At 42.8% G+C, this 22,282-nt stretch overlaps 1 protein-coding gene across 1 annotated transcript in view; it reads right to left on the bottom strand.

Moving 5' to 3' along the window:
- Positions 1–22,282, bottom strand: part of UBXN11 (UBX domain protein 11) — a 65,455-nt gene that overhangs the window by 12,255 nt on the left and 30,918 nt on the right. Inside the window, exons 11-12 of the mRNA XM_068269218.1 lie at positions 19,441–19,544; positions 6,487–6,554 (exon numbers count right to left, since the gene is read on the bottom strand). Coding sequence (XP_068125319.1) covers positions 6,487–6,554; positions 19,441–19,544 — 172 coding nt within the window. The remainder of the gene's footprint in view (positions 1–6,486; positions 6,555–19,440; positions 19,545–22,282) is intronic.

Here is a 22,282-nt window from a genome sequence, read left to right on the forward strand (position 1 = left end):
AAACACATTATACTACTTCTCCTGAGTACGGCAATACCACATGTGTGGCACTTTTTTGCAGCCTAACTGCGCTAAGGGGCCCAAAGTACAATGAGCACCTTTAGGCTTTACAGGGGTGCTTACAATTTAGCACCCCCCAAAATGTCAGGACAGTAAACACACCCCACAAATGACCCCATTTTGGAAAGTAGACACTTCAAGGTATTCAGAGAGGAGCATAGTGAGTCCGTGGCAGGTTTCATTTTTTTTTGTCGCAAGTTAGAAGAAATGGAAACTTTTTTTTTTTTTCTTTTTTTTTGTCACAAAGTGTCATTTTCCGCTTACTTGTGACAAAAAATAATATCTTCTATGAACTCACTATGCCTCTCAGTGAATACTTTGGGATGTCTTCTTTCCAAAATGGGGTCATTTGGGGGGTATTTATACTATCCTGGAATTCTAGCCCCTCATGAAACATGACAGGGGGTCAGAAAAGGCAGAGATGCTGGAAAATGGGAAAATTCACTTTTTGCACCATAGTTTGTAAACGCTATAACTTTTACCCAAACCAACAAATATAGGCTGAATGGGTTTTTTTTTAATCAAAAACATGTTTGTCCACATTTTTCGCGCTGCATGTATACAGAAATTTTACTTTATTTGAAAAATGTCAGCACAGAAAGTTAAAAAAAAATCATTTTTTTGCCAAAATTCATGTCTTTTTTGATGAATATAATAAAAAGTAAAAATTGCATCAGCAATCAAATAGCACCAAAAGAAAGCTTTATTAGTGACAAGAAAAGGAGCCAAAATTCATTTAGGTGGTAGGTTGTATGAGCGAGCAATAAACCGTGAAAGCTGCAGTGGTCTGAATGGAAAAAAAGTGGCCGGTCCTTAAGGGGGGTAAAGCCCATGGCCCTCAAGTGGTTAAAATAATTTTGAAAGTACTTATTCACCTACTTTTTGGTAGTTTTTTAGTTGAAAAGTGCTGGAAAGTTATTTTAAATCGAAGATGAAAAATTATCTCCTAGGAGAAAACTCAGGTGAAAAAGTGAATTGAATATGGCCCTATATGTCCCATCTACCATTCCACCACACGCCTTGATAAAGGGGGACCCTGCGTGGCCCCCGAAACAATTGTTGGCTTATTATCCTTGTGGACATACATGGCTCAATAAAAGAGCGTGATTAATCTGGAGTGGTGTGCTGATGCATTGGATTGCTGATTTGAAGGAGACATTGCCTATGTCACAGTATCAAGCAACCAGCATCATTTTGACAGAGTGCCCTGCCACAACCTTTTGATGTATTCTCCTGACTATGCCCCCTACATAGAAAAAAAATCAAACCATTACTCAAATGTTTAAAGGAAGTGAAGAAATAGGGAGGAATTCATTTCTGGATAATGTTTGCTTTAGATAATTGGACTTCAGACCCAAAACTCTGTTTCCAACCGAACTGGACTTTGAATATTATCTCCACCCTAAATAAGCAGAACTGCATCATCTTAGCACCGCGAGACGTATTGTTAAATGGCATACATTTATTCTTTGAACCAAGTAACTGAGAGGAACTTAAAAAGAACACGCAGCAGATGCGAACATAAAATATAACACATATATATAACATATAACATAAAAATAAGTACTTCCCTACAAAGAGGGAAAACTCCAGAGGCTTCCCATGTCCCTGAGATCACCGCCACTGCCCGATACCTATGGAGGCTCACAACCAAGCTCCTCATTTTGCACGTGCTCCCTGCACAGGAACAGCCATAATCTGCAGGCACAGTACGTCTGTGCTTGTGAGCAGTGCTTTCTCTCCCCAGCTTCTATCACTACTCTGCATGATATCCGAGTCATGTAGAAATCTTAGTGCTAGTGCATAAATTGTGGAGGGAATGTATTTTATTACTTATAGTCAGCAGCACATTTTCTGTGTATGTGCATGTACATCACAGTATACTCTTGTCTCTCAATGAAGTTACATGCTTTGTCTTCACTAAAATGAATAGAGCCTTACATCAGTGTACCTGTATCTATGAAGTTACACTACAATATTTGGTATCTGTCTTTTTACTCACTATATCTATGTGTCACTGTAAGTTACACTACTAGATCAGCAGTAGTTCATTTCATGAACAGTGTGAATGGGATATTTCCCCTGTAACAGTGGATCACTGCCTATCAGTCCTTCATTTTGTTAAAGTCACACTGAACATAAAAATAACAATCTCATTACAGGGTTAGTGCAGACTGGTTTAGCACTGCCTTGCTAGTTTCACCGCTTCCCAAGTGTATATTCCATACAAAGTAGGATGTGCACTCTCTCACAGGTGCCAGCATTGAGACTACAGTGGCAATACTGAACTAGTCAGCACTAGCCCTACTGGGTTTTTTTTTTTTTTTTTTTTTGCCTGCTGCTATGACGGCTTCCCTATGTTTTTTCATGTCCCTGCAAATGTATTTTATATTTCTATCATATAGGTAATAGTATTACTTACCTATATGTGATATGAATATGACATATGTCTTCGGCACATCATATTTGAGACGACAGGGAGAGAGTGCAATTAGATGTGATGCACCAATATGTCAGTCAAGGCAAGGGACTTGGTGACGCTACCCGAGGAAAGTTTTATACACATGCTAGTTGATGACCGCATCTGCCAAGAATCTAGTGTATGTACATCACCCCTCAATGCCTCAGCCAGCGGTGAGTTAGGAGAATCACCTCAGCTGAACGCCGTCCAAGAGCATTGTCCTCTTCATGCACCCCGCCTGCCGCGTGATATTACGCCCATACCACTCTGTCGGCCCCATAGCAACAACAGGCTAGCAACACTTCTGTACTGCCTCAGCAGTGCAATGTTGTCCAAGAGATCAGGTCTCGCTATCTGCTGGGTGGCTTGCCTCATATGTGTGTAATACAGCTCTAATCCAGTAGAACTGTCACTGCACAGCCAGGAACAAGAAATGGTGCTAAGTTCATATGACCAGAATGTCTTTGTTAAAATGAAGGTACATTTTTATTTAAACAGTGAGTGAGAGAGCTAAAGCCAGACTTAGTTTAAAGGACCACTATCGCGAAAATGTTAATTAAGTACATGTAAACATATAAAAATAAGAAGTACATTTTTCCCAGAGTAAAAGGAGACTTAAATTACTTTTCTCCTGTGTTGCTGTCACTTACAGTGGATAATAGAAATATGACAGAACCGACAGGTTTTAGACCAGCTCATCGCCTTATGGGGGATTCTTAGTGTTTTCTTTATTTTCTAAAGCACTTAGTAAATGGCAGTCGCTCCATCCAACTGCCAAAAAAACTATAGAGTGAGCAGAGAGGCTGGCCAGCATTTTTGTATAAATCCTTTTCAGGAAGTGTCTTTATAAAGAATAAAGGCCATGCTGACAATCCCCATGAGGAAATGAGTTGGTCCAAAACTTGTCGGTTCTGTCAGATTTCTACAACCTACTGCAAGTGACAGCAACATAGGAGAAAAGTAATTTATGGCTCATTTTACTCTGCAAGAAATGTACTTCTTATTTGTATGTGTTTACATTTATTTTATATTTAAAGAGAACCCGAGGTGGTTTCTAAGAATGATATCCGCACACAGAGGCTGGGTCTGCCTGTACAGCCCAGCCTCTGTTGCTATGTAGTGTTCCCCCAGGCCCCCCCTGCGCTCTGCTATGCCCCCATAAATCACAGCCGCGCTGTTGACACGCAGCACGTCACAGCAGGCTGTGTTTACCTATGTAGTGTCACTCTCGCCACTCCCCCTGCCTCCTGCATAGCTCCAGTCCCCGCCCGCGTCCCTTCCCTCCCCGCTGATTGGAGGGGGAGGGACGCGGGCGGGGACTGGAGCTATGCAGGAGGCGGGGGGTGCGGCGAGAGTGACAGTGACACTACATAGGTAAACACAGCTCGCTGCGACACGCTGCGTGTCGACAGCGCGGCTGTGATTTATGGGGGCATAGCAGAGCGCAGGGGACCCGGGGGGACACTACATAGCAACAGAGGCTGGGCTGTACAGGCAGACCCAGCCTCTGTGTGCGGATATCATTCTTAGAAACCACCTCGGGTTCTCTTTACCACTCCTTTTGTGATACTGGTCCTTTAAGTGAGCCTTTAACCTCCTTAGCGGCAATCACGAGTTCAGCTCAGGGTGGAAAAAACAAGCCAGGGGCAGTAACTCTGAGCTGAACTCATGGTAGCCACCGGGTGGTCTTTGCAGAGCAATGCAGTGTTTTAACTCCCAAGGTCGGCAGCCATTTTACTTCCTCTCCTCCAAGGCTCTGCTTCCCCCTGGTGAGATCGCCATCTGTCGTCATGACGACAGCCAGCAATCTCACTATAGGGTTACAGCGCCACCCGGAGGACAGAGGAAAAACTGCAACGCTGGATCCCAGGGAGGTGAGTGAGTGCTGGAATGCTTCAGATCTAGCAGCATGACTTTTTTCCAGGTTTTAGGATCTAAAAGACCCTAAAATCTGGAAAGAATCATAACTCCAAGGGGGTTAAGGTGGCTATGCACTTTGTGGCAATGTGTATCCTATGCACACCTCCTCCACCTTTCAAGGCCGACCTTCGACCTGGGTGCCGGTACTCGACTCCTGCAGGTACACTACTCCTGCCAAACCGTCAACTTCTTGAACAAATGGAGACGGCACCTGAGGAAGGGCTCTGCCCGAAACATGTCATGTGCCACTGTATGCTGTTAATACAGTGTAATGGTCCGCTCTGCTGTCTGCACAGACAGACAGCTTTTTGACCATTTTGTAGGTCTGAGTTCTGCAGGTCCCTGGAAAGGAGACCTGTATTCACTCTGCAAGTTTCAGAGTTGCTCCGCTGGTGAGGAATGCGCATCTACTTGCAAATTGCTTAGCTGCTTCCTTTGATGGCTTGCAGTATAAATACCTTTTGCTCCCAGAATTCCCTGCTGGTCATAGAGGTTTGTTCCTGCTAACTTACCTGGAGTCTCAGCCTTTGCTAATTGTTTGCTAAGATTATCTTAGAGTAATTCCTTGGGAGTGCACTAGCATTCCTTCTAGCGTAGTCAGGTTGTAATTATCTGTATTGCTTTGTCTGTCTATCTGTTGCGATTGTCTTGTCGCCAGCGGCGGCCGACAGGAAATCGTTCTGTCTGTTGGGATCGCATTCGCCCTAGCGGTAGTGGCGGTGGTTCCTTCTGTACTCTGTCTTAGGGGTGCAAGCCAGAGCAGCGGTTGCTACTGGTTGCTCCATCTGTCTGTCTGTCTGGATCGCATCCGCCCTAGCGGTAGTGGCGGTGGTTCCTTCTGTACTCTGTCTGGGAGTGTAGGCCAGAGCTGCGGTTGCAACTGGTTACTCCTTCTGTCTGTCTTGTCTGGAACAAACGCTTGCTGTAGGCTCGGTGAGGTAACCGTTTAGCAAGCGTTCGCGTTCTCTATTCATTTTCGTGTTACATTGGTTAGTTAGGGTTGGCGCGTTTTGTCTCTGTTGCGCTTTTCGTGCGGAGACCACGCCATTAGCGTGTTTTGTCGCTGTTGCGCTTTTCGTGCGGCGACCGCGCTTAGCGAGTGCGTTTATTTTCCTTGGCGTTCTGATCATTGTTGTTTGCTGTGCCTTTCTCGCTACACTTGTGCTCTGTCTCTACTCGGTCTTGTGTCACTGTTGGCAATCGCCACTCTTGCGATTGCGTTCCTACTTGGTTTCCGCTGTTGTGTGTTCACCGTCGCCGGGTGGCGACTAGATTGGTGGACACACATACATTCTGTGTTTGTGCTCACTTTCTCTCTACAGGTGCATTGCACCAAAGCTGGGTTCTGTCGTTTTATACGCTTGTGGAGGACTTCCGCAGTATCAGCGCACATCTTATGTGCTGACCACTGAGATAATTCCACAATCGTTACATACAGTCTATCTACTGAAGCCTTTTGTGTGCAGTCTCCATTTGTTCAAAAATGTTGTGGCAATGGCCTGATCTGGCAATCTATGATGAAAAAATGACAGGAAATTACGGCACTTCAATAATTACACAATTTGCCTCAACCCAAACAACCCTTAACCCAACAACCCCAATGAGGTACAAAGCCAGAAAAACCTGTTGTGGATTTTCAGTCTTCCAAAACCCACAACTACAGGTTTTCCTCTACCGTTTAATTCTACCACATAGAAAATGAACATGCAAATTATGGTGTCTCTACACTCAAGATAGGTACAGTAATAATTTAACAAAAAAATATACAAACTCTCTTTTTAAAATATTTATTGTCATGTTGAAATGAAAAAAGATTGTTTGTTGTGTGTGTCGTGTATAGGTGCTCTGACTGGTAGAGGTAGGAGAAGAGCTGTGGTAACAGGCCATCACATTTTTATATGAGCCCCTGAGAAGAGGAAGCCGTCCATATTCGTTACTATGGAAACACAAGCTCAGGATAAGGCATGTAGGGCAGTGCTGAACTAGTCAACACTAGCCCTGCTGTCTGTCTATGTTTAATTAAAAGCACAACAGATAATTCTTACCTTTTCTCCATAGATGAAACATGGGGAGAGTCCACCTGAATTTCATGTGTTTTTTCTCCTTTAGATCCCTAAAATATAGATAATAAATAGCATGTAATGCTGTTGAATGACCAGGATAAACTAAGGAGTGATAATGTACAATATACAAGAGCAGCTGCTACTAAGGGCCCATTTCCACTATCACGAATTCGCATGCTAATTCGCATAGCAATACAAGTGAATGGGACTGTTTCCACTTGTCAGGATTCCTTTGCGTTTTTCTGTGCAGAAAAAAATTGCATGGCAGAGCCATCAGAATTCGCATATCGCATACTGCTATGCGAATCGCATACAATATATTTAATAGGAAATTCACATGAGGTTTAAGTATGCGAATTTTCATGCAAATTTGCATGAAAATTCGCATAGAAACAATGGAAAAGCACACCAGCACTGCCATGGTTAAATTCGCATACATCGTCATCCATGCGAATTCGCATGAAAATTCGCATGAAAATTCGCATAGACCCGCACAAGTGGAAATGCAGCCTTAGGGGTTTGGTTATAGGAGATACATACTTGGATGTTTGTTGAGATTGTGAAAGATCAATAGACATTACAGAGCATTGCAGAGAATCACATAGGTACTATCATAAAATTATTATTTCAGTGGCAGGAAGGTGTGTCACAATCAGTGGTGTCACCCCTAACAATTAGGCTCAACTGAGAGAACAAACACTATACAGACATGTGACTCAGTTATAGCTGAGCAGCTTGCGCTGTTCATTGGAGGGTAATGCATTGGAGGGTTCAGACCCCACTATGCCGGATTTATATGATAGCAACGCTTTAAAGGCTTGATCCTTTACCGAGTTAGCGATCATGCAAAAGACAAGAACCATTCAGGTTTTTGACAGTGGCGTAACAATGTCACAGCGCACAAGCGAGCAGCTTCTGGCAAGCAGGGTAGTTGACAACAGTGCACTCTTCCGTGGTTCACTCGTCTGTGACATTCAGAGATCAGGTGAGCAGGATTGTTAAATATCGTCATAAGACAACTGTAACCATTCTAGATTCTCAGCTGAGATGGCGACAAACGACTGCCTCAGGTGAGTTTCCTCTAGCTTGTGTACGAGGCTTAAGACATCATATTTCTGACATATCTTTTTTTTTACCTATGCTCCCATCACATTAGCATTCAATATTTGACACAATCCCATTACTGGACTTCATATTGCAGTTATGGACCTTAGCAAAGCTGTTATGTTTTTTTTTTTAGGTATTGGTTCTTTTGACTTGCACCAGTGGTCACTAAAGTTCCCCGCAAAGGATGATGGACCCCCATTCCTAATGAGCATCAGATTCTTTGACTCCTGTGATCACTAGGTCACAAACATTGGATCACCCCACTGGAGACGGAGAGAAAAAAGGGACGCTGTGATGTAGAACAGGACTACTTTTAACCACCCTGGCGTTCAGTTTCCCCAGGATTTCCGTGCAGAAAGTGTTTCAATTAATTTCCAATAATTTGCAACCATATTTTTTTTGCAACCAATTTTTTTTTTTTATATTGAATTCAATACCGGTTATTGTATTGAATTCAATAAAAAAAAAAAAAAAGTGTTTTCTGCAAGATGATGTTGACGCTGTGTGACCCTGGTGTCATCAACGCCGATCAACGGGGGACATGTGATCGCCGAGGGAGAAGCAAAATCCGTCAAGGGACATGGAAGAAGACACTGGGGAAGCTATCAGAGGTACGCGACGAGGGATCAGCATGCCAATGGTGAGTATAAGACCCAGATATATAGGTAGAAGATGTGCAGCCAGGTATAGTTAGCCAGGTATAGTGAGCCAGATGTATAGTTAGCCAGATGTGCAGCCATGTATAGTTAGCCAGGTATATAGTGAGCCAGATGTTTAGCCAGGTATAGAGTGAGCCAGGTGTATAGCCAGGTATATAGTGAGCCAGGTGTGTAGCCAAGTATATAGTGAGCCAGATGTTTAGCCAGGTATATAGTGAGCCAGGTGTTTAGCCAGGTATATAGTGAGCCAGGTGTTTAGCCAGGTATATAGTGAACCAGGTGTTTAGCCAGGTATATAGTGAGCCAGGTGTTTAGCCAGGTATATAGTGAGCCAGGTGTTTAGCCAGGTATATAGTGAACCAGGTGTTTAGCCAGATTTATAGGTAGCCAGATGTCCCCCTCCCGATCCTCCCCCCCCCTCCTAGCACGCTGTGGGTAGCTATCTGTGCTACCCACAGCGTGCAGAACAAGCGCACCCTAGGGAATCCCTGGGCAGCCAGCGGGGCAGAGAATTTCCGGGGGTTCCCCCTTGTATGTAAAGGCTGTACTGGCGGGGGATCCCCCTCTGTGCAGGCAGGGGGAACCCCTTTCTATGGTGGCTGTGCGGGCAGGGGATCCCCCTTCTTTTGTGGCTGTTGCGGCAGGGGATCCCCCTCTATGTGGGTGGGGGATCCCCCTTCTATTGTGGCTGGGCGGGGGATCCCCCTCTGTGCGGGTGGGGGGATCCCCCTTCTATTGTGGCTGTGCGGGTGGCCTATCCCCCTCCTCGCCCTCCCTCCCGATCTCCCCCCCCCCCCTCCAAGCCCATTGAGTAAATAGATGTACTCACAGTCTCGTTGTACTCACAGTCTCTGAACAGTCTCGTTCTCTGTACAGTTACATCACGAGGCTTGGTGACGTCACCAAACCTTGTAATGTAACTGTGCAGAGAACGAGATTCGGAGATGGAGGAGGAAGTGCTGCTGCCGTCGCTGGAGAAAGCCCTCGGGTGAGTACATCTATTTACTCAACAGGCTTAGAGGGGGGGGGGGGGGAGATCGGGAGGGAGGGGGAGGATAGGCCACCCGCACAGCCACAATAGGAGGATCCCCCCACCCGCACAGAGAGGGACCCCCACCCAGCCACAATAGAAGGGGGATCCCCCACCCGCACAGAGGGGCATCCCCTGCCGCAACAGCCACAATAGAAGGGGGATCCTCCCACCCACACAGAGGGGGATCCCCTGCCGCAACAGCCACAATAGAAGGGGGATCCCCTGCCCGCACAGCCACCATAGAAAGGGGTTCCCCCCGCCTGCACAAAGGGGGATCCCTCGCCAGCACAGCCTCCACATGCAAGGGGGAACCCCCGCACATTCTCTGCCCCGCTGGCTGCACAGGGATTCCCTAGGGTGGCTGGATGCTTGTTCTGCACGCTGTGGGTAGCACAGATCGCTACCCACAGCGTGCAGTCAGGCATCCAGCCATCCTGGGGAATCCCTCTGATGAGAAAAAAATGCAGCCGGCGGGGCAGAGAAACAGGAAATCTCCCTGTCGGCATGGACGAGCTCAGCTCGTCATTAACGTTTTTTGCAAGTTTTTGCTGGACGAACTCAGCTCGTCCATACCGCCAGGGAGGCTACTGAAAACTGTAAGGTAGTTATTCTGAATCTGTCCATTTCACAATCCAGAACTGGAATAAGGGCAAATTTGGCCCCTTGACTCCACAAGGGAATGAGATCACAGAGAAAACTATTCTTTAAGTAAAGATATCATCATAGTGATGCCTTGTATCTCTGAAGAGGCATACTTCTGCTATATTAGGAGAAGCACACATTTATCTCAGTACCCAGTTAGACCAATATTTACAGTGCACTTGGGTCCAACTGTTTATGGGGTTACACTCCGAGTTGTCAGCTACCATCTATCATCATCTCTAGTATTGTAATATTGGTGATAGGATTAGTAGACACTGGTCTAGTGACAGTTGGCCAATGGGAGCACCTTAGGGAGGGAAAAAGGTTCAAAATAAATTCATCAAAACAGTACATTAATGACCACTATCTTCAAAAACTGCATATATATCTGACTTATTTTGGACACGTACATCTGTTTATGGGGGATTGAAAGAATTTCCATTATGTTAATCATCACTCACTGGATGTCAGTGGCACAGCCAAAATATCAGAACTCTGGCATGTGGCTTTACATAATTTTCAAGAAGTTCTTTTAAAAAGCATAAAGAGAAATTTGAGAATCACCCATTATTAAATGGATTAGTCCAAAACCTGTCAGAACTATAATACCTACTTTAAGTAACAATAAAAAAGTAATTCATACTCAAGGACAGATGTGCATCTTATGTGTACACATGTAGATTACATTTGACGTTTTGTCATTATAGTGGTCCTTTGAAGCATAACTGAAGTGAGAGGGATATGGAGGCTGCCATATTTATTTTCTTGACCGGGCAGGACCCATAGAGGTCGGACCTACCATTTACCTGAAATAAAAGCCGTGACACCCAATTGGAGTTTAAAGGCCACAGCTTTAATACAGATTTAAGATAATACAATCTAGAAAAACAATTAAATCAATCATGCATTAAGCAATAATAATAAGAATAACTTGCGTAAACCGCGCTCTGACAGGTCCCGTGACAATGCCTTTCCTCTTTGTGAATGTCACAGTACCAACCACCGGCTTGCGCTAAAACCTTGTGCCACTGACCCGCGCCAGTGACGCCCATTAAACTTTGCACCACTGAACCTTGCCAGTGACGCCCATGGTGCCATTAACCAGTCGATGACCCACCCTAGAGCCACCTAGTTTAATGACCCAGAAACCATTGTGCCTCCATGGCACCCATATATCATAACCAGCACTATGCACTCTTAGCATAAATGCCTTACTCCGTTCGCCAAGCGCGGTGTGTACTTCTGGTTTCGATGTCGTCCAGGCCGGCATTGTCACGGACCCGCCTCTTGCTGTGACGAATCTGTTAGGATACAACAAGGGTAGCATAGTTAGGGTATGTTCCCAACACCCATGTGGCCACTTGCGGGATTCTGACAAGCGGTGCACAGGGAGGGTGGGTGGGAGAGTTTCCTGTATCCTATTTGGGCAGAAAGAGAGAGCAGCTCTCCTGCTCTTTTCCTATAATGCCTGGGGGAAGGTACCACTTCGGGCACTCCACCTTTAATTCACACCTGAGCCGAATTGTGCCTGTTCAGTCCATCCCAGGGCCCGCCCAGTCATGCCCCTTTCGTTCCAGCTGTGCCTGAACTCTCGGGTTACTTGACCGGGCAGGGCCCATAGAGGTCGGACCTACCATTTACCTGAAATAAAAGCCGTGACACCCAGTTGGAGTTTAAAGGCCACAGCTTTAATACAGATTTAAGATAATACAATCTAGAAAAACAATTAAATCAATCATGCATTAAGCAATAATAATAAGAATAACTTGCGTAAACCGCGCTCTGACAGGTCCCGTGACAATGCCTTTCCTCTTTGTGAATGTCACAGTACCAACCACCGGCTTGCGCTAAAACCTTGTGCCACTGACCCGCGCCAGTGACGCCCATTAAACTTTGCACCACTGAACCTTGCCAGTGACGCCCATGGTGCCATTAACCAGTCGATGACCCACCCTAGAGCCACCTAGTTTAATGACCCAGAAACCATTGTGCCTCCATGGCACCCATATATCATAACCAGCACTATGCACTCTTAGCATAAATGCCTTACTCCGTTCGCCAAGCGCGGTGTGTACTTCTGGTTTCGATGTCGTCTAGGCCGGCATTGTCACGGACCCGCCACGGCATTCGGGCTTGCCGCTTCAAGGACGAATGCCCGCCCTCAAACAGAGCGCGGCTTCTAGGGCTTCTCCTAACCCAGAACGCTCAGGTGAACCCCATCGTTTTGAAAATGCCCCTCCTGACTCTCTAGCAATCTGTGACGGACGGCTATGCCCCCCTTTTGTGCTATACATTTCAAAATAGCTCTGTTGATTCTTAGCCTGGAACGGTTTAAGATTCTTTCTGGGGGAGGTGGGCGCCAGTTAGATCTCGGGATCATTACGGACCATATAATGGTTGCCCGCGGGAGCTCCTGACTAACTTGTCTAAAAAGCTCTTTTGTATCCAGCATCAGGAGATGCATTGGCTTCGTCCCTACTTTGTTTCCCCCTATGTGTCTTTTGACTATATCTGGCTACTCCCTAACCCTGGCTAGATATGTCAGATTTTTGGCCTAGCCCTTCCACCTTTGCCCCTGGGAACCTAAACCAGTGTACCTCCAAGTCCCCTCTTACCTGCCCCGGCCACTGACCCCATCCCATGATCCGAGACGGGGACAAAGCCACGGGCGTATGTTACTTACCTAGAAGGTAAAGAGACTATATCTAGAGCAAACGAGCATGTATTAACGCTACCACTACGTTTTTATTTATTTTTTTATTATTATTATTATTATTTTTTTTTAATATTTATTTATTTATTTATTTTTTTCTATATATATGTATATACATATGCACACATACCTGCAGCTAGTGCTCTGCCAGGTGTTTGGGGCTGTTGTCGCCCTGCCCTTTCGGCTAAATGGCATTATTCCCTTCTTCGTACACCTTTACTTGCGGCTACTGTTCCGCCAAGCATGGGAGTAGGACTGTCCAATGGGCATCGGAGTCTCCCTCCCAATGCCCTTTCCTGTGGCTAGTGGTCCGCCAGGATCGGCTGCGTATAGAACGTCGACAAACTTGCGATGTGCCTCGGCCCTAGCCCTCCACTTGCAGCTAGTGCTCTGCCAGGTGTGGGCGGACATAGTGCGGCAACCGAATTTGTGATGCGGCGCGGCCCCAACCCCACATTTTTCAGCAGCTACCGCTCTACCAGGTGTGGATGGACGTAAGTTTGGTTTTTCTTACCGCTACAAGGTTTGATGCATATAACCAACTATACCGGCCCTTCGTGTAACGTTTAAATGACCCTGAGTCGGTAAATACTTCATATGCGTAAAGTAATATCCCCTTACATACATTGATGCAATGGTCATTTTGTAGCATGTAACACATTTATACTGCACTAAGACATTACCGTGAGCACAATGCCCGGTTTTGTTTTTAATATTGAAAATTCTAAATAAGATGGGCCATCATGGCTCTGTTGCATTAGTTTCTGAAATATTTTCTGAGGGAAGGTCACTGATCAATATGGGAGGGGAAAAAAAAGGTGGGGCAAAAATACAGGGGGATGGGGGGCTTATGAAGATTCCAAATCAGTGATTAATGTTTATACTGTATTTACTGTATACCCTGGGTATATAATTTACCAAAATTATAATTTAGTAATGAGTGTATATAAGACATATATTCTATGATGCAATCCTCATTGCATTTTTTTTTTTTTTTGGCAATCCCATATAATCTATACCCTGCAATGACCAGCAGTTATACTAGATGTGTCATGTGATGCAGTCCTCTTATGGATAATTTTGCTCATTTTAAGTGTAGGTTTAACTGCAAGCTGGAGGGTGCCTTACTAGGACCGTACCACGAAGGTATATTAGGTAAACTTTACACCCGTATGCATACACACCCACGGTACATACACGTATAAACCTACATATGAGGACATACACCCACATAAGCCCCTGTACCTTTAACTAAATTCCATATATATATATATATATATATATATATATATATATCTACCCAAACACATGTACATCCACACGCATATGTCTACCCAAACACCCACATACGTATACCCTTACGCATACCTCGGCACTGCGCAATCTGCTGGTGCTTCACCAACCCAACAAACAAGCAAGTAACAAGTAAATACCTACCTACCTACCCCCACACATACACCATATGTGTGTGTGTGAGTATATACCTACCCCACTATACTTGCGTGCATTATATTATTATTATATCTTATTATAACCAACATCCATAATCAGCGATTAATGTTTATACTATATTTAACATATAATCTGGGTATATTGGTAATGTAGCAATATCTTATGTAGTAAGGAGTGTATATAAGACATATATTCTATGATGCGATGCTCATTGCATTTGTTGACAATCCTATATAATTTATACCATGCAATATCCAGCGGTTATAATGGATGTAGCATATGATGCAGTATCCTTAGGGGTAATTCTGCTCCTCCTAAGTGTAAGTTTACGTGCATGCTGAGGAATGACTGAAACCCCCCGCCTTACAAGGGCTGTAACACGAAGGTATAGAAATTACACTTTGTACAGAACATATAAGGTACTCTACAATACCATTGAGTACGGAAGTAGGGTATGCACAGTGCAATATACACACAGTATATACATATATATATATATATATATATATATATATATGTGCACATATACATATCTCTACACACATACACATAAACATATACTGTATGTGTACACATATATATACACACATACATACACATATATATATATATATATATATATATATACACATACCATACTATATACACACACACACATGTACATACACATATACCAATACCTACATACATACATATACGCATACAAATACGTATTATATACATGCATTACATACATACATCCATACATACGTCTACACAACGCAACCGTGTGTATACAGTTAAGCATACATACCACAGTGATGTATAAATAAATAAATACCTACATCCACACCCCACACATGTACATATATACATGCCTGCACTCACCTACACGTGCATATGCACCCTGGAACATGCATACACATACATTACATACATGTATCATTCCTTATTGAGGTCTGGTAGTTGTCCTCCAGCCTACTATATCCTAGCACTTATGGTAAAACAATAGCAATAGCAAGTTTAATTAACAGCTCCTCTCATTCCTGCACAGCTCCCTTTGGCAGGACTACTCCTCTGCATACAGGCTCTATGCAGATAGCTTATATCACTGCTGTGGAGAAACTTAAAGCAGCAGTTTTATGTCTTTGGCTGAATTTTAATACAAGTTACTACTTATCAAAGGTAATCTCACTCTAAGTATCATAATATCTGTCAGCTATTTTCCCCCACTGAGTTAAATTATCCTAGTCAGATTTATTTGGCAGTCTGCTTCAGGGTCAGGCTGGAATCTAGTCAGCTTTGTTCTCTGGGGTGACAGACTTTATTACTCTTCCAGCTATAGAAGTGGTCATTGCTCCAGGACAATATAGTCTGCCATGAGTTTGTTTGGCTTTGATCAAAGGGATGTGCTAATTCTCTTCACTGAGTCCCACCTAAACAGCATTGATCTCTGATCTGCTCTTCTATTGTGATATCACCATTGTAGACCAATTACTTGAAACAGTTGTGTAGGAGTTGACCAAATGTGAAATACTACCAGGGTGGGTAAATATGAAAATTTGCAGAGTATTGAAAAACCTGCTTATAAGCGATCCCCCTTCACTATTACAGACTACAACTGGAGGAATGCTACTTATATCATACTTTTGTACTAAGCCCATTTGTACTAAACCCTCACCAGAAAGGGGGGGGGGGGGGGGGGGGGTCACCACACTAACAAAGGACTTCTGATGCAGAAACTGCTCTTCTCAAAAAAGGGTGGGGGGGGGCTGTACTAAGACCCCACCCTGTGCTAACAAAGGATTTCTGATGCCAAACTGCTCTTCTGGCTATTAAGACTGGAGCAAGGACAATGGTGATATGCAGGCCATTCCCTATAGTTCAGCTCACATCCTATGTGTTTTAACTGAAAACTTTGCATCGTGCCCTACTACGGGGACAACTAATTAGATAAAACGCATCAATTTTTTACAGCGTTCAGTATGCATGAGGCCTAAACCTTTGTATGTAATCTTTCCTGTACTACAGATAAGGTAGCCATACACTGTGCCAATATCTTTCAATTACACACTTCAGCAGTCCATAACATTTGATCAATTGTAAATTGAATTGGGTTTAAGTATGGATCACAATTACTATCACAAGTACAAAGAAAGGCAGACTGTGCAGTGCCTGGCCTGCTCCACTAGCTAGCTCAGTAGGAATGTGCAGGCCAGACTGGAACCTGCAGCTTCCTGTAAGTAACTATTCTTCTTGGTTTATTAATCGCCATATATTCCGTAGCGTCGCGATTCGCAGAGTAAATATCAAATATGCGTATGCCTTCATGCTGCAAAGGAATAACATGAAACTTACCTATCCTGCAATTAGAGTTGCTTGTTAATAAAGGGCTTGTCCTGGTTTCTTACATACTCTAAGTAACCAATTACTTACCTAGGACACTGTTTCCGTTTGTATTGATGGCTGTTCTATATGAAAGGTATTACTTTACTAGCCTTTGCTGGGCTTTGATTTATCTTGTCTCCTCAGCCTATATTTATGAACCTTGGCATATTATAAACCCCTGTAAGCCACTCCATCCCTGTGTCTCTTCTGTACTGGAAAGCTTCTGCCTTTCCTTATTTCTGGCTAATGACTGCTTTAATGTTATTGTAAGGCCAAGTAGGTTCATTAGCCAGTAATTAGCAACACTCTGCTTAAAAACTTTTTCTGTATCCCAAATAAATGCTAACCATTGTTCTGTGCAAAGACACTGATTACTTCACCTACCATGTGGCTTTGTTCTGATCAGCAAGGACATCTAGCTGCTCCTCCCCCATTAGTCCACCCATTTTTACCAGCCTCCCTGCTGCTTTTATTCTTAAATGCCTGACATGGTACAGGGTAAAAAGCTAGCTAAATGATAGACTACGTACAGTAGAATCTCCTTGTAGTAAACTCTGCCATGGAAAGCACCAGCATATAGAGAAATCAATCCTCAGGACCTGACCATGCGGCCGGAGGAATATACAATGCATAGCTGATTTTGGTACAGCAACTGCAGATATGGTAGCCGATTGGGAAGGAACTTTGAAGTTTAACACAAAGGGATTCTACTGTAGTAAGAAAAATAACAAACAAACACTGACCAGCCCTTGATCCTGCGAGAATGGAGGTTTCCTGTATCCTATTTGGGCAGAAAGAGAGAGCAGCTCTCCTGCTCTTTTCCTATAATGCCTGGGGGAAGGTACCCCTTCGGGCACTCCACCTTTAATTCACACCTGAGCCGAATTGTGCCTGTTCAGTCCATCCCAGGGCCCGCCCAGTCATGCCCCTTTCGTTCCAGCTGTGCCTGAACTCTCGGGTTACTTTCAAGCAATACCAGTTACCTGGCTGTCCTGCTGATCCTCTGCCTACTTTTAGCCATAGCCCCCAAACAAGCATGCAGAGCAGATCAGATGTTTCTGACATTATAGTCAGATCTGACAAGATTAGCTGCATAGCTGGTATTGTTTAAAAGGAAATAAACATAGCAGCCTCCATATTCTTTTCACTTCAGATGTTCTTTAAAGTGAACCTGTGCCCAACTATTCATAAAGTGAGACTTGGTTCTTATCTGTAAACATTTCCTGCCTTTTTTCCTCACTAAAGCCTCATTTACATTATCAAATGGCGATGCCTTCACAAAGCAACACACAGCATCTGCCAATTCCATTCACTACAGTTAATGGGTCAGGGTTGCATTTTGGTCAAAAATGCATGCAGCAGTGCCCTATCACAACGCATTGCTGCACAGTAAATAGTGACAATGCCAGACAGTGCAGTCTAGGTACTAGTTGTTGACTATCGCACATTATATGCACTGCCAAAATGCACATGCCAATGCATATAGTGTGAATAAGTCATTAGCTGCTACGACTGACCAACTGTCACTAGACATGTGCTCATGAATCTTGTCACCAATATCACAGAACTAGAGATAGTCACAGTTGGTCAATGAGAGTAGCTTAGTGAAGCAGAAAGGGATGGGCTCAATTTACAACTCACTTCAAAAAAAGTTTGGAGGCAAATTTACTTTAATAAGCTGAATGCATCTGCAGGTGATCTTGTTCTCTGTTTCTTGTTTATGGTCTGTAGATCATCCTATTTATGTATTCAGATCCCCTAGGGGACATGGGGAACATTAGTGCAGATGTCTGTGCCCTGCATTTGGCTTCCTCAGTGTACATTTGTTCCCCTGAAATGTTTGCTCTGCTTCCAAATGCTACTTTTCAGCACTGATTTGCAAAGGAAACAACAATATGGATGATTGCTATTGGCAACAAGCATACATACCGTATATTCCGGCGTATAAGACGACCCCCAATTTTTCCAGTTAAAATATAGACTTAGGGGTATACTAGCCGTATAAGATTACCCTTCTTCCAACACATGCCAAATAAAAACTCAAAAATCATATACTGGTGCTATATATGATCAGATACTGGTGCTGTACTGTATGTGGTACCCAGTATATAACAGTATATAGGCGATTGACTGATTGGATTGGTCAAATCTCCCTCTCCCTGAATGGATTGGTCAGCTGTGCCCATAATACCCATCTGGTCCGCCCTTGTATCCCATTTACCTCTCAGATCTTGCACATGTGCGCTTGTGCCACTTTACTACAGTCCTCAGCAGCGAGATCTGATAGTCGGTAACAGGATAGGGTGCATCACCTGGCATCAATGACACCCGGCGTATAAGACGACCCCTGACTTTTCAGGAGATTTTCAAGGGTTAAAAAGTAGTCTTATATACAGAATATACTGTACTTCCCATATATAGGGCTGCAGTTTTATATCTGTCACAGGCAAAGCTGTTCTAAGATAAATGAAGAATAGTGCACGCTTAACCCTTTACCAATATACTGTAATATGACTGAAGAAGGTGACAAATGGGAGTAACTTAGCTGAGCACACTTTTTGATTCAGTCCTTGGTCTCATGGTTTTTTCCACACAAGCACAGAGGACATTTAAAATAGTGGGACAACCTGCATAATGTTTTCACAGGTTTGCTTTACTTAACAGAATCAAGACACATGTTCACATTAGGCCATGGGCTAATACCTTCATGGTGATTGGCATATGTGTCAGGAGAATGTGAGGGATTCAGAAGCAGAATGGAAGTACAGAAAGTGGGATCAGCAACATGATATGAAACAGGATGCAGACTACTTACAAGATCCAGCATGCCTAACTCTATGTAACACTAAGCAAACTCTTATTGTTTGTGACCATGTCCTTGTGACACACTGAAATGCAGTAGGATTTAAATATGTCAAATGAGCTCTCCAAACTGTAGCCTAGCCATTAGATCTACCATGTACCTTCAGCATTTCCCTGATAGGAGCCTGAATATCCAGGACCCGACCACCGCTCACAACACACTTTGGAAGGCGGCCCAAGAATTGATCAGCAGTTAGACCGGGGCCTGTAAAAATAAATGGTTAAATAGTGTAATGAATACTACTACGTTTAAGTAACTATTTAGATGACACTTCAAATCTGTCCTTCATCCTCCCAATTCACAACTAAAGTAAAAATGTAATAGGATGTGCCTCTTTGGCATACTTACTGATTAGTCTATACAAAAGCATAAAAAAATTGTTCATTACTGAACCACTACTCTGTGCTAGACAAGCAATATCACATAAGTGGCTCTCCTCAGATCCTCCTATTATATAGACTGGAGAAAATAATTCATAGTTTGCTTCCATATAAAAAACAACTTGTCTATACCCATCAGAAAGTGTTACATAAATTTCATTGAATATGGGACCGATGTTTTGCTCAATAACTGTGAGCACTTCCACTGCATGGAAATTTGTCGTCACCCCTTTTATGTATAAACTAGTAGACCTAAGCCCATTTAAAAACGGGCTCTAGGTCTGTGTTTAAACCCCTCCCCTCCGCCTTCCCACCCATCCTCCCGTGACCGCCGCCACTGCCGCACATAAACCACGCATGCATGCTTGCCCGCATATTGTACATGACTGCTGGTAATGCAACAGGATTGTATTATCTGTAATCAAAATGTAATATGTTTGCACCTGAAATGCTTTTGGATCAGTACTTCTCACCACATGCTTGCATGTCTAAGCTTTGGGCTTTTTCTCTGTACTTGTATAATCTGTGTTGGATGTATTTTTGCTATACAATAAACTTCCCCAGCGTTGTTGGTTTAAAAGAATGTAATGAGTCAGTTATAATACAGAAGTGGTGAATGTGTAGTGTTGTTAATGCATGAGCTGTGTATTAGTCATGCTGGTGCTCAACATGCACCACATCTCTACATCTCTATAACTGAGCGACCCATTGCGTTTTCACTTTTACTGTGTATGCAAGTTACTCATCACTTTCTTGCTCTGGTGACAACTTTTTGTCACTCAAGGTACCACTATATTATATGGTAATATTAATAGAGGGATAGATAATTAAATTAAATCATATTACAGGTTTCCACTCAGAAATATACATTTTCTATTTGTTGCCTTTTCATGTGCATTTTCCACCAAATTAAAGTGTTGTTTTTGTCTTTTTATTGTATTTAACCACTTCCATCACTTTTCCACACCTTTTCCCATCCCTACCATTCATTCGCCAATAACTTTATCACTACATATCACACTGAAATGATCTAAATATTATTTTTTTGCGGGACAAACTAGGCTTTCTTTGGGCAGTACTTTTTGCTAAGAATTATTTTATTTTACAGGGAAGAAGGAAAAAAATTGAAAAAAAAAATCAACATTTCCCAGCTTTCAGCCATTATAATACATCAATAATTACAAGCCTTTATTTACAAAAATAACAGTAATATACCCTCATGGCATACATATTAAATAAAAGTTCCTAAGGTAACTAATTGTGATTTTGTGTGTGTGTCTTATTTTGGTAACTATGGGGTACGGATGGAAGTGGTTAAAAATAATAAAAATGTATTTAATTTTTCTATGGAATAGTGTATAATAGTGTATATTCTTACTTTTTGGCCACAAGATGGCTCCACACTTAGTCCCCGACAGTAGACGGGAATTAGTGAATGTAACGGTTTACTTTCACTTTGTGGATAAAAGCCAACATCTCATTGACGGCTTTTATTCACCACAGACACTGTGATCGGGTTTGGGAACAGCTGTTTCTATTTACTGATCACAGAACGGCATGATTGAGACAAAGGCGAACAGGAGCAGCAGCAGTAAGTAAACAATATGCATATCTACACCCCTGATCCACAAGTGAAGTATATAGAGACCGTAGATATCTGTAGCAAAGATCTGGAAGTGTGGTTATTAACTACTTAAGCTTTTTGGATGTAGCTCATACGTCCAAAAATGCATGCTGGACCCATCGCCACGGCCGATCGCGCGTTCACACGTGGGGGCACTCGTCGCCCTTTGTTAGCCCGGAGATAAATGAATGGGAACACAGTTCCCATTCATTGAGCTAGGTCCCTGTTGTAATGATCAGCGGCTTCAATGAGCCGTGATCATTCAGAGGAAAAAAAAGTTACACGTCCTCTCTTCACTTCCTGTAAGTGTAGCTTACAGGACGCTACAACAACAAAAAATTACTGAGGACATCTGGTGGCCAAATAGTAAAATTACAACTACATAAATTTATTTAAAATAAACAAAAAAAAAAACACAATTACATTTAAAATGTACTTCTTCCCTTATACACACTCCCATAGTACCCCTAAAAAATCGTGGCATAATAAAAAAAAATTACATAAATAGTCACCTTAGGGACTGAACTTTTTTAATATGCATGTCAAAAGGATATATTACTGTAATTTTTTAAAATTGTGGGCTTGTAAATAGTGATGAACGTAAAAAAAACTGAAAAAATGCCCCTTTATTTCCAAATAAAATATTGGCGCCATACATTGTGATAGGGACATAATTTAAATGGTGTAATAACCGGGACAAATGTGTAAATAAAATACGTGGGTTTTAATTATGGTAGCATGTATCATTTTAAAACTATAATGCCCAAAACTGAAAAAATTATGAATTTTTCAATTATTTCCTTAATATTCCCATTAAAATGCATTTAGGAAAAAAAATTCTTAGCAAATTGTACCACCCAAAGAAAGCCTAATTGGTGGCAGAAAAAACAAAGTATAGATCATTTTGTTGTGATAATTAGTGATAAAGTTATTGACCA

This window comes from Hyperolius riggenbachi, chromosome 2 (assembly GCF_040937935.1).
Source record: "Hyperolius riggenbachi isolate aHypRig1 chromosome 2, aHypRig1.pri, whole genome shotgun sequence".
Classification (NCBI taxonomy): domain Eukaryota; kingdom Metazoa; phylum Chordata; class Amphibia; order Anura; family Hyperoliidae; genus Hyperolius; species Hyperolius riggenbachi.